A 14131-nucleotide genomic window follows, 5' to 3' on the forward strand; every position below is an offset into this window, starting at 1 on the left:
AGGATTTAACCACTCAAAGTAAATTTGGTATGTCACTAAAGTAATTGAACCCTTCACAATTTTGGAAATATATTATTCCTTTTTGTGGGACAACATTGAAGATATGACACTTTGATACAATGTAAAGTAATCTGTTGTTTGTAAATTAAGCGTGTCCTAAAAATAATTGAATACACAATCATTAATGTTCCAACCTCTGGCAACAAAATTGAGGTGTCTCAGCTGTAACCCCACCCAAAGGCACAACAACGCGGCCATGGACCACCCCCTCACCGTACTTCTCAGCATCTCAGATACTTGCACTAGCAGTAAAAGCTGACACATGCTCAGTAGAGATTCAGAGAAAATCTGGGAATTCAGTCATTGTTGACAAGAGCTGGGGAGCCGGAGCTATGACCCAGACATTAGATTATTCCTTGAGAAATACAAAAAGTTTAACTTCCTCATCATTTACAAAAGGGTTGTCCAGGATTTCACACGAGAACATTGTTCTTCTATTCATAAAGAAGGAACTATCACTTACCTTAGCAAAAACATGCATGTCCCACAGAACCACTCCAAGAAAGACTTCCTTCCCTGGCAGTGATAATGGAGACTGACACTGGAGTCGGGGTCGCAGTGGCACCCATGACAGTAACCCCCCCCCCCCTTCGGCCTCCCCCTCTTCTTGGACTGAAGGAACCTTTGAAGAAGAGCAAAATCCTCTCCTGTGGATCATACTCAGATAAGTAGTCAGGTTTAACTTGCAATTGACTGCACAGAGATCACCAGAAATTGGAAACAAACTTGACCCCACGGTCCGAAACAATGTGCAGGGGAAGTCCTTGTAGCCAGAAGATTTGCAGGAAGAACAGGCCGACAAGGCATGGAGCCGATGGCAAACCTGGCAGAGGGACAAAGTGGGACATCTTAGAGAAGCGATCCGTTACCACCCAGATGACTGTATTACCGGAAGAAGATGGGAGATCCGTAATAAAGTCCATGGCTATGTGAGACCACGGGTAACTGGGTATCGGCAACGGAAGCAGCAGATATGCTGGATTGAGGCTTGACGATTTGTTACAGGCACAGGAAGCACAGGAACCTACAAAATCTCAAACGTCCTTGACCAGATCTGGCCAGATCCCAGTACATCTTCTTCCGGTAATACAGTCATCTGGGTGGTAACGGATCGCTTCTCTAAGATGTCCCACTTTGTCCCTCTGCCAGGTTTGCCATCGGCTCCACGCCTTGTCAGCCTGTTCTTCCTGCAAATCTTCTGGCTACAAGGACTTCCCCTGCACATTGTTTCGGACCGTGGGGTCAAGTTTGTTTCCAGTTTCTGGTGATCTCTATTCATTCAATTGCAAGTTAAACTGGACTTCTTATCTGAGTATGATCCACAGTCCAATGGACAAGTTGAGAGGGTTAGTCAGTTCCTGGGCTGCTATCTCTGCCATTTTGTTTCCACCAGACAGCAGATTGGTCCTGCCTGCTGCCATGGGCAGAATTTTATTACAACTCTCTGGAGTCTGAATCTGCCGGGTCCTCTCCATTTTTAGTTGTCTTTGGACGACATCCACGCCCACCTCCTACTCTGTCTGAAGCTTCTGATGTTCCTGCTGTGGAGGAATTGGTTCAAGATCTCAAGTCCATCTGGAAGCAAACACGGCAGTCACTACTTTGGTCCTCCGCCCGCACCAAGACCCAGGCCAATAAGAGAAGCAGGCCTTCTCCAGTCTTCTCTCCAGGTGATAATGTGTGGTTATCTTTTAGAAACATCCGGCTGAAGGTTCTCAGCTACAAGCTTGGTCCTCGTTATCTGGGTCTATTCGAGGTGCTGAAGCGCATCATTCCCGTGGCTTATAAGCTCCGCTTTCCTTCCACCATGCACATCCCGAATTCCTTTCCCGTCTCCATTCTAAAGCCAGTCATCCTGAACCGCTTCTCCCGGTATGTACCACCTCCAGCTCCTGAGGAGCATTCCACCAATGTCTATGAGGTGAAAGAGGTCCTGGGTTTGAAGTCAGTCAGAGGGAAGCGGTTCTTTCTCGTTGACTGGAAGGGGTTTGGGCTGGAGGAGAGGTCTTGGGAGCCCGTGGACAACATCCTGGATCGTGCTCTTCTTCAAAGGTTCCTTCAGTTCAAGAAGAGGGGGGGGGATACTGTCACGGGTGCCCCTGCGACCCCAACTTCAATGTCAGTCCCCGTGATGCCCGCGCTCCAGCGACCATGTCCCCGTCTCCTAGGGTGCCCGCGCCGGCTCTGTAAAATTTATCTATATACCATTATCACTGCCAGGGAAGAAAGTCCTTCTTGGAGTGGTTCTGTGGGACATGCATGTGTTTGCTAAGGTAAGTGATAGTTCCTTCTTTATGAAAAGAAGAACAATGTTCTCGTGTGAAATCCTGGACAACCCTTTTGTAAATGTTGTAAAATCAAAAGTATCTGAGTTAAACTTTTTGTATTTCTCAAGGAATAATCTAATGTCTGGGTCATAGCTCCGGCTCCCCAGCTCTTATCGTGCCGGTTCAACAATGGCCGAATTCCCAGATTTTCTCTGAGCATGTGCCAGCTTTTTACTGCTAGTGCAAGTATCTGAGATGCTGAGAAGTACGGGGAGTACTGGAAAAAATTCAGACACAAATTAAGACCAAATATACAAACCGACTCAGTATCACCTATATAGCATACAACAAATAATACCATTGACTCAGAGAGCACTAAGCTTAAACATAGGCCGCACTAGATACAGAATATAAGATAGAACCTGCCTTGAACATTAATTCATAGATAAAGGCAAAATCAATGCAAATCGAACCACAGAATGACCGAAGACTCATGGATGGATCTCAAGTTATTCACTGAAACAAAACTGCTACAAGTTATTTCCGGTAATAAACTATTATATTTCCGGTACAGTAAGAATTCACAAGATGTACTCACCCAACCCCACCTCACCCCCCCCCCCCCCCCCAGCATATCCAACCCCCGTCCCCCTACAGATATTTGGTTCGCACAACAAAAGGACATTCAGGAGATAAAAGAGGACGTTGGTCTCTCTAAATAGTCACCACAACTGCGAGCTAATTTAGCAAATTGTGGGGAAGCTCCACTCCAAGGAAGCACGTATTACTTATACCTTCTTCCCCCCTAACCCCTCATCCCCTCCTCTCCCAACCCTCACCCAACACCCCCCTAACCCAATTTATATGGTCTTCTCTGCATAGATTGAAAGTCGACTTTATTGCTCCTGCGCGAGCAATCGCAAATGTAATTTGTCTTGTTCTATCAGAGTATTAATAGCAATATGTTTCTGTTGCTTCTTTATTCAAAAAAACCAATAAAAAGATTAAAACAAAAAAAAAAAAAAAAACTGTCACTATGAAGTGCAATTTGTTACACATAAAACAATTTCAACACATTTGGAATTTTTTTCCCAACTTCTCAGTACACGGCATGGAATATCAAATACAGGCGGTCCCCTACTTAAGGACACCCGACTTACAGACAACCCATAGTTACAGACGGACCCCTCTGCCCACTGTGACCTCTGGTGAAGCTCTCTGGATGTTACTATAGTCCCAGACTGCAATGATCAGCTGTAAGGTGTCTGTAATAAAGCTTTATGGATAATCCTTGGTCCCATTACAGCAAAAAATGTTTAAACTCCAATTGTCACTGGGGCAAAAGAAAAAAAATTGTCTAGAACTTCCATTATAAAATATACAGTTTAAACATACAAATTCAACTTAAGAACAAACCTCCAGACCCTATCTTGTATGTAACCCGGGGACTGCCTGTACTAGGAAGTAGATTTTGTTACGCATAAAACTAATTTTGAAAGAGGGGAGCGAAATACTGAAGGGCAAAAAGGAAAAATGGTTTTGGCAGGAAGGGGTTAAAGCATGGACTCGTATAAGGGATCTTGTTGGTATTTATATATATATATTGTAGGAAGGGAGGCGAGAGAGAAGGAGGAGGAGCTGCTGGGCTGTGGTTGCACTGTACAGCTGTGTTATGGATGTAGCCTCCTCCACCCGTGCTCCACATCTCCTCCTCCTCCTCCACCCATGCTCCACATCTCCTTCACATCTCAGCTCTCGGATCGTGTGTCTCGCTGCTGCTGCATCATCATGAAGCTGGAGATATTTCTTAGTTTTCTTCTTCTGGCAGTTTTGACTTTGGGTAAGTTTTATACAGAATATTTCCTCTATAGATAAATGTACGGAGGATGTGGGTCCCATCACAAGGTCTCCAGAAGAAGCTCTGATCTCTATGTCTGTTCTGCAGACCATAAATGGTCACTCCGTTTAGTTCAGTTTTCTTAAAGCAGATCTTTTAATTTTTAACTGCAAATTATTGTTTAACATTTTGCAAAATATCAGGCAAAAAACATGACCTGATGAAAGGCGGCATATACAGTATAATAGCGATTTTTATAAAATTGTACAAGGTCATTTTTAAAACAGAGGTGACACGCAGAGTACCCAGAGCACCGGGTGCACACGCAGGGACATTGGGGATCCAGGTATTTATTGTATGGGGTCATTGCTTTATGTATGGAGCTTGTTATGTTGTATATGGAAATGTTTTGCAATACTTTTGCCTGAGACATAAGTGAAAACTTCTGGGTTGTATCTCTAACGGACCCCACAATTATAATGTATTATTTATAGAACCAGTCTTCTCATATAACTCCCCTAAGGGCCCTGATGCAACCGCACCCTCGGCACTCCCCCTCGGCACACAGTATATAGACAATGCTCGGTATATATCTGTTTATATGGTAGGGTGCCCACCGAAGATGCAATATAAGACGTCATCCAATATAAAGCCGGTACTTATGGTTCTAACCCATTACTGAAAATGTATATTCATGGCTGGGGGTCCGGCTCCGAGACTCCAAGGTGAAGGCTGCAGACTCATCATGGCTCAGGTCATCTGCGCTCCAGCGTCTATCTGGTTATCAGGGGTCCCGAGAGACGGACCTCCAGTAATCTGGTATCCATTCCTATTCGGAGGATTGGATTGTGGAACTAAACCCCCCGGGTGTCCAAGATTTTGTTAAAACCGATTTGTTGAATGAAATGACCGTAAACCAAAGTATTTTACAGTCACTTGCACCAAATTTGTTAAGACGCCAGGAGATTAATGCAGTTATCTATCTTTGCTCCAGTAAAGATGTATACGAATCTTTATTTCTATGGCGCCATCACGTTTCGCAGCGCTGTACCGATCATGGGGGACATATACGGATAATATCAGACATTACAGAATAATAATATTGTCTGATGATAGGATATGAGCGAGGGCCCTGCTCACAAGAGCTTACAATCTACAAGGAAGACGTGCTGACAGACGGACACCTGTACCATTAGACTTTACAAGCTGAGCCATAAAATAATTCAGGCTCTCGCTGCTATTTTGTGACTTCCTTTTTGAGTGTGTCAAGTCAAAATTTGAACAAATCGGCGCATTCTACGGCACTGGTTGGTTTCTTATGACAGAGGTGGTGGAGGTGGTAAAGGTGGTGGTCAGTGGCGTAACGAGGAGAGGCAAGGCCCCATAGCAGACTTCTGAAGGGGCCCCCCTTCTGGCTTAAAAATATACATATTACATTCCTATATACATAAACATAGAGTTCATCACTTGTTCATACATACACATTTATACACTGTTACACACATATAGAGCATATACACATCACATATACACACATACAGTGCCATATATAGACATACAGCTTACATACACACATAACGTACTGTATATATACACACCATATACCATATACACTATATACCAGATACACATCACAGATACACAAACATATACAGCATATATACACCACAATGTGCAGCATAATATGTATATAATGGTGCACATCCTCCTTTCTTTAGTGTCAGGTCAGATGATGGGGCCCCCTGACACTGTGAGCCCCATAGCTGCTACTGCTGTAGTTACGCCCCTGTGGTGTTGACAAAGTGTGTAGCAACATTTAAAACTTGATAAATTCTGCACAACTTAGTGCACCCAGAGGTGGAGTTAAACATTAAAGGGGTTGGCCACTTGACCTCATGTTTTTATAATGTGTGTATAAGTGTGTGGGGGCAGGATACAAGGTAGGTTACCAATATACATCTATTAATAGTTCTGCTCTGCTTTCTTGATATGTAAAGTGAAGCCTCCTGTCTTTTACCTCATCAGCCAGAGAGTCCTGTCCATAAAATGGCCAAAGTTGGATGTGATCATGTGATCATGAGCAATCACCCTGCCAGGACCTTATGATGTTATTCATGAATATAGGATCACGGTCCTGGCAGGGCGATTGTTCATGGACACATAGAGATCGCATGATCCTCCATCTTTGGCCATTTTATGGTCAGGAATCTCTGGCTGATGAGGTAAATAACAGGAGACGTCACTTACATATCAAGAAAACGGAGCACAACTAGTAATAGATGTATATTGGTAACTTACCTAATATCCTGCCCCCTACACTTACACACATTAAACGAAACATGATGTTAAGTGGCCAATCCCTTGAAGTATCTAATACAAATGCTTAGAGCACTGAATCTCCACACAGCAGTAAGATGCTACAATTCTCCTGGAGGAGATTCATCCCGAGGACCTCAGGAGAATCCGGACGCTGACTGTCCACTATCTCTTTGAATTATGTTGGCATCTGCAGGTTGCCAATACAGTTCACAATTTTGGAAGAGCAAGGAGCAAAAGCTTCCTGATTTTGTTTAGACCCCATAGTGATAATGGGGCAGATTTACTTACCCGGTCCATTCGCGATCCAGCGGCGCGTTCTCTGCGGTGGATTCGGGTCCGGCCTGGGTTCATTAAGGCAGTTCCTCCGACGTCCACCAGGTGGCGCTGCTGCGCTGAAGAGCATCGGAACGCACTCAAGTACACCGGCCTATTCCTAGTGAAGGTAAGTGCAAGTCTTGCAACACTTTTATTTTTTTAAATGCAACGTTTTTTCCGAATCCGTTGGGTCTTCGTACGGCCACGCCCCCCCCGCGTGCATGCCGGCACCGATGCACCAAAATCCGATCGCGTGCGCCCAAATCCCGGGGCAATTCAGGTGAAATCGGCGCAAATCGGAAATATTCGGGTAACACGTCGGGAAAACGAGTAAATGACCCCCAATATCTCTACCCCAGAATGGACAAATTTACCTTCAGCTGAAGATGATGTCCGTTTCCATGCAAAAAGTCACAGAGCAACCTCAAAAATGTGCTATTCATTTAAAAATCTGCCCAAGAAAAACTCTACAAATCCGGCGCACATTTATTCTTCCGCAGGAGTTTCTAGAACTTGGAATAGGTTTAATGCCAACGTAAGTGACAATAGACAGAATGTGACAGCAAACACCACGTCAGCAGCTTCCTCCCTCTGCAAACACTAGGGATGTAGATGACGGTTCTAATTGGCCGGGGGAGGATCACTCTGATGACTTATACGGTTTGGCTTTTTTTTTGACACTTTTTGATTTTTAACATAAATAATCAGGTTTTTGGTTCTGGGGGAAATCCCTTTAAATGTCACTGTAGATAAAATCAAAGCTAATTAGGTCACACGTAGGCGTAGTCAGATGGGAGAGGCTCAATGCTAATGACAAAATTAAGGGAAACGCAACGGAAAAAGGACCTAGACTGCAGAATAAGGTGATAAACAGTGGAAAATAACCTCCGTGAGTCAGTAAATACAGTGACTGGGTGTAATGGAGCAAAGAAAAAGCTTATAGGGTCACTAACTTTACATACAACGTATAATCCTGGGAGTTCACACCTCCTCACAGAGCTACGGCCTGTGCTGTGATCATATTTTTATGTTTGTCTCCATATTGCTCCATTGCAGACACTGAACAAGCAGGGGGCGGCGCATACATTGCATACTGTGGGAAATACAGCAAGCTGCGTCTTTCCATCCTGCTTCCCCCTGCTTAGTGACATATTTATGCACAACCTATGGGCGGTGGATGCAAAGTATGGCATCCACCCCCAGCCTCTGCTAAACGTACACTCAGGAAGGTCCACAGTAATTTCACTGTCCATATAAGGACAGTTACATCACTAGGGAAATACCCTGAACATCAATAACAGCCAATCACTGTCTGCTGCCATGTTCACACCTTCTCTCACTTTCCTAGACTTCCTGGACGCTGCCCCCATCAGCTAACTGGTTCTGCCATCCATTATTCAACCCATACCTGATACACAGCTGAGCTCTAAAATGACACCACCCAGCTTTTCTAGGATAAAGTCTATGCATTAGAAATGAGCGGACCCAACATTTGGGTTCGGGGGACATGCCTTTGCCAACCATAGCTATGGCTAGTTGCTAGGGACATCAATTTGTGTTGGCTGTTTAGCTGCCAATCTGGCTATATGGCTGGGTCACACACCCATGCCCAAACCAAAACAGCCTTAGATATAGTGTGAACTCGGAGCACTGCAGCTAACCATTAGTGAGTTTTGACTTATTATTAAGGTAGGTATCTACAGGTAGTGATTCAAATCTTCCCTGATGGATCAATACTTCACTATTAGTCATATCTTCATACTAGTCATTGTGTTACGTGTCTATTGTTTTCCAGCATCCCCTGCTTGTTCACAGTCTTTACTGGCTTTCACCATAGTGAACAGTTTTGGGTTTCTTTTTCATGAAGAGAAAACTTAGGAGGAATCTCACAAAGGAGGAGAGTTTTTAGATGAGACTGTAGGCCATCCTCCCATAGCAGCCGGTAGACCTTCCCCAATTAGACCGACCCCTCTGACCACATGGCCGTCACGTCTTAGTCATGCGGTGAGGACTCTTACATTCTTAAACATAAATCTTAAAGAAGTCTTTTACTCACTCAATAATTAAGGAAAGTCAGATGTAGGTGATCTGGAAGGCAAATATGTTCCAAACATCTGCCTCCCCCCACACATACCTAAGAAGCGTTTGCTTATATTAAAAACAGGAAGTTTGCATACACTGTACCAGCAGAGGAAAGCCTAACCTGATAATATTTCCTGGATATAAAAACACTAAAAACCTAAACAAGTCCTATGTACAGCAGTATGTAAAAGGATTTTTTTTTTAAATAAATTTTTTTTTTTTTATATTTTAATTGAAAAATGTAATTTTCTTTGTAAACAGCATGTACTTTACAAAAATAAAAAATCTCCCCGGTGGGTCAGGAAGTAGGGGAGAATTGTCTTTCAGACAATATGTTCATTAATGTTATCTTCATAAGGTTTCCTGTGCGGCGCGGAGTGATATTGTTTCGTTACCCTGTCTGTCTTCTATTTCCTAAGAAACCCCCCCCCCTCCCCCAGCCACTTCCCACAGCTATGCTCCTTCTCACGCCATCTGACGAGGGTTTTTCAAAACCCCTAAAAAAAACTTGGAAAGGATGTGACTCGTATAAGACTGTGTTTTCTATTGTAGCAGCACCAGGCACAGCCACGCTGGTTTGCTTGTTGCGGTCTAGATTACTGTAGTGATGGGGGCGGGGTGTGATTTCCACTTCTGGTGGGTCCCACTTTTGACTCTGACCCATTGACTCCATGACTTCTGACTATTAGCCTGACACTGATGGCTATCTCAGTATTACTACTGACTCTGACCACATAACTTCCAAATCCGATGCTTGACTGTAACTTCATCACTTCTAACTCTGATACCTGCTCCTCACCGGATGACATTTGACTCAGACCCACTTACATCTGATTGTGATAACTGACCCTGACATAATGATGTGTAACTCTGGTACCTGACTTTGACCCTGTGACTTCATCCTTACTCCATAATGTTTGACACCAGTTTAATGATGAATGAATGACCTCTGACCCCGATACTTGACTATGACCCCCATGCAGGGTCGGCTCCAGGTTTTAGTAGCCACCTAGGTGGGACCCTTTCCGGTCAACTCACGTGGTGGCATTAAAAATTCAGAAGCTAAAACAGTCTCCTGTTCCCTTTAAATATTCCCTAGTTTATCATGCCAAACAGCCCCCTCATGGTTATTTTATATAAATCCCCCTAATCCCCAATGGACTCTTTATGTACAGCCTTATGTGCCCCCCCCCCCCCAGCAGTTCTGGGCCTTGGCAATTGCCCAGGTGTGCCCAGTGCTGATGCCGGTCCTGAACCCATGACTTGTGACACCTGACTCTGATATCTTACTCTGACTTCCTGACTCCTGACTGTGATACCTGACTCTGAGACAGTGACGCCTGACTCTGACCACATGGCTTCTTTCTACTCTGATAAAGTTCATAGATCTTCCAAAGTTATCTTAATCCTTAAATAATCCATTATTTCCTATATTATACAATGTACAATATAGAAAGCAGAACCTCTGTATTGTCCTCCGCACAATGACACCACTATATTGCTGTGTCAACAAGTCACTATTTATTTCCATTCTGTTATATCATAAAGGATAGTCCTCTTATACAGACTTCCTCTTATACGGACTTCCTCTTATATGTCACTTTTATACCGGTTTATCTTTCTTTTCTGAGATATTTCTTCATTCTCATATGGCATTTATAGCATATTTCCTTCCCGAACCCATTATTTTCCTTGTACACAGTGCAATTCTTCATTTCTCCTGTGGAGGCGCTACAGGGAGAAGGAGCAGTCAATTAAGGCTTCTCCCACATGTTATGGATATTTTCTGGGAGATTTTAAGATGTTATGACACCAAATTATATGTTGGGAATACTTCTCAAGACTAAAGAATGGGGCTTGCGCTTATATAGAGGAGCCAAAGAGAGCAAACCAGGCTGCAGACATGTATGCACTATTGGGCATATATACGCAGGTTTTGGGGCTGCCCTGGACCTAGAATTTTTTTTATTACCGGCACCCATCCTCCATGTTTACTAAACCCCTCATCATCTCCCTCTCCTCTCAGAATACTATTCCCTAAGAGCTTCACATCCCCACAGTACCTACCCCCCCCCCACTTAATTTACCATTCCCCTTTCAGCTCCTCATGTTTACCAACGCCCCATCAGCTCCCCATTCTCCATGTTTAATACTCCCCCTTATGAGCTCCCCTTCACCACAGTTTACTATCCCCTATCCTCCATAGTGTCTCACATCTTTATTTGTTAGGATGCTCAGTCACAATTTTGGCAGAAAAATTGTAGCAAAGAATTTTGGTAAAGTGACCGACACCCCAATGGAAGACCAATTGCCTAATAGTGAAACTGAGAAATTCCCCAGGAAGAATGAATTATGGGATTATTAACAGGCAAAACCCTAAAAACAAGACAATACTGAATCAGGTGTAAAAGTGGTGAGCAGACCTAAATGTGTGACCATAGCAGGTTGGATGTGGTTCCTTAGGACCAACTGTGAAAACAGAAGGGTTATCAGGATGACTTTCAGAAGCCACAAGTGGAGGGTAAAATCTAAAGCCTTCACATAAGGAGGGGGGAAAGGGCCACTTGGCCTATGTGTAATGTCCTTGTCCAATTCCTGTGTACTCCTGGTTCTAAGAAGCACCACCAACCATTGAGATGCCAAGGTTTGCACTTGTGTCCTACAACCTACCTCGTCCACCAATGCACGACAGCAGGACGACTCTGAGAGGTATCTTTCTTGTGTCCTTCTCACAGTGCTTACTAGATCCCTGACTAGATCCTAGAGGAGATCTTAAAGATTTGAAGCTTATAAGGACACTTGGATAACACTTCTTAGTTTAGCCCAAAATCAAAACAGTCAGCTGACAAAGGAGGTCCACATCCCACTGCTCGGGACACATTGCAACTAGAGATGAGCAAGTTGGTCGAAAATTTCAGGGACTAGATTTCGGGCCAAACTTTGAGCCAAACACAAACTTCATTGAAGTCAACAGGGACCTAGATTTTAACACCCGAAAAAGGGGCTGAAAGAGTTGAGAATAACAGTGCAGTTGCCCTACCCACAATAGGCTAGTACTTGAAAAAATAACAAAACAAGAAAAAAAAATTATATATATATTTATTTATTTATACAATTAAAAAAGTCCAATATCACAATACAATACATCAGAAAATCATAAGTAATAATGGGACACACCACAAAACTTGTTTTGCGGCCCTGCGAGTCTATCATCAACCCTCTAATATGTCTATCGGTGAGCACTTGTAGTCATTGAATCTGCTTACCGGAAGGTATCTGTGGTGGGAAGCTATGTAATATATAATATATGGAATCACTCATTACAGTAATTAAGTATTGATGAGACTATATGGTCTATACTACGCAGTTATAAGGGTTTTGGATATCGAAGGGGGCTTATGTATCCTGAATAGCCCATTTCCATTCTGGGCTCCTATGTCCCTGATTATGAAATGTCCTATTATTACTTATGATTTTGTGACATATTGTATTGCGATATTGGATTTGTGTAGTGAATAAAATTTGGTTATTGTTTTTTATTATGAGAGACTCCTACGTTTTCATTTGGTGTGTTGTTTTTGGTATTTGGATGTCTATTTATAAAATTTTTCTGTAATATAGATTTAAAAAATTTTAAGTTGACGTTCCTGGAATAAGGAACTTATTCAGACTCTGGCATAACCAAGTTGCGTACAATTCATGCCATCCATGCCATCACCGGCGATGGTGCCAAGGTTGTCATCCAATGGTGGTGGAGTTTGAGGAGAAGTGGACATGCCATTCCACTTTGCTAGTGTGCCAGCTGAATTGGTGATTTCCTCCTCCTCCACCTCTTCCACTGCCACATCCACCTCATTCCCCCCCCCACCTCTGATGCTTGTCTTAAATTTTTATTTTATTTTATTTTTTGTTTTTAATTTTCCTTATTTCTTTTCTTTTCTTTTTAATTTTATATTAATTACTTTTTTGAGTAGTTTATCCAACCCAATTTTTGCAGGGCAATTTCCCTCGATGGAAAGTGACCACTATTCACAGCCAAATCTTTTTTACTAATAAAGGAGAAACATGTAAGCTGTGCCATTGATTTACTGAAAAGACAGGCTCTGGGGTTGTTATATGCCTAGGAAAACAGGAAGCAGGATGAGGAGCTTTACCGGTATCTTAAAACCTTGGCTACAGCAACCAAGATATTTATACTTGTCCTCATCGGCATCATATTAACCCTTTATGGAACCGTCATAGTGGAGTAACTGCAGCACCAAAGAGGAATCAGTATATAACACTTCTCCCTCTATGTAACGGGGATGCATGTCAATTGTATGGTCGGGCAGTAACCAAAAATTGATACATACTATAAATTTACTGCAGAACTTATATTATTGGTCAACAATGAAAAAAAAATTATGGCCCAGAATATGGCATGCAGATATTTGATCTAAGTATTACTCGCTATTCACCAACAGCAACACTTTTCTGATCCACATATTAGTGCGCTGTCTCGCTGACCACACTGTTATGAACTAGGTAGAAAAATTCAATATTCTCTGACTACAATACTTCTAGGTCTTCTGTACTAGGTATTTGTGTGCGCTATTCTTGCCACATTTTTGTGAATTAGGTAGAAAAATGCAATATTCTCTGACAGGAGCAACTTTGCGAACAAGGGGCTATACAACATAAACACCAAAAAATGTAACAATCCCTATTGACATTAATGAGGTCCATTTGGTTTCATTTTAATGCTGTGGTTTACAGTAATAAAATATCATATAATCGAACAATATTATGATCTGTATCTGCAGGAGGTGAAGCCATCGTCCAGGACTCTAAATCGGCTCTACTACACGGGGATGTCACTATCTCATATGTTCCTACAGAGAAGATGGACATAGCAAGTTCAACCTGGAAGTTTGATAGGAATGGAGAACAGATCACCATACTGACTATTAATGGGAATTCTGAGTATGTATATGACTCTGAGTTCAAGGGGCGTCTACAAAAGTCTGAAGACTCTTTTACATTGACCATAAGGGACCTGACTATGGAGGACGCCGGGATTTACAGGATTGACTTTGTACAAAAAAATGGAAAAACAATATCCTATTCATGTAATGTCACAGTCTATGGTAAGTATAAGCCCAATGGACATAATAGTGATGGTCTACTTATCATCTACATAGAACAAGTTAACTTTAAAGGAAATCTACCATCTGAAAATGGTAATTCTGACCCAAACATACCTTTACAATGG

The 14131-nt window shown here is 42.7% G+C and overlaps 1 protein-coding gene across 3 annotated transcripts in view; it reads left to right on the top strand.

The window, feature by feature from the left end:
- Window positions 1-4040: 4040 nt before the first annotated feature.
- Window positions 4041-14131, top strand: part of LOC140069376 (SLAM family member 8-like) — a 37073-nt gene continuing 26982 nt past the window's right edge. For all 3 annotated transcript variants that reach the window (XR_011848780.1, XR_011848781.1, XM_072115017.1), the window contains exons 1-2: window positions 4041-4167; window positions 13683-14006. Coding sequence is in view for 1 of the 3 variants with exons in the window: in XM_072115017.1 (XP_071971118.1) it covers window positions 4053-4167; window positions 13683-14006 (439 nt within the window). In the remaining 2 variants the exon portion in view is untranslated. The remainder of the gene's footprint in view (window positions 4168-13682; window positions 14007-14131) is intronic.

The sequence above is a fragment of the Engystomops pustulosus genome, chromosome 7 (assembly GCF_040894005.1).
Source record: "Engystomops pustulosus chromosome 7, aEngPut4.maternal, whole genome shotgun sequence".
Classification (NCBI taxonomy): domain Eukaryota; kingdom Metazoa; phylum Chordata; class Amphibia; order Anura; family Leptodactylidae; genus Engystomops; species Engystomops pustulosus.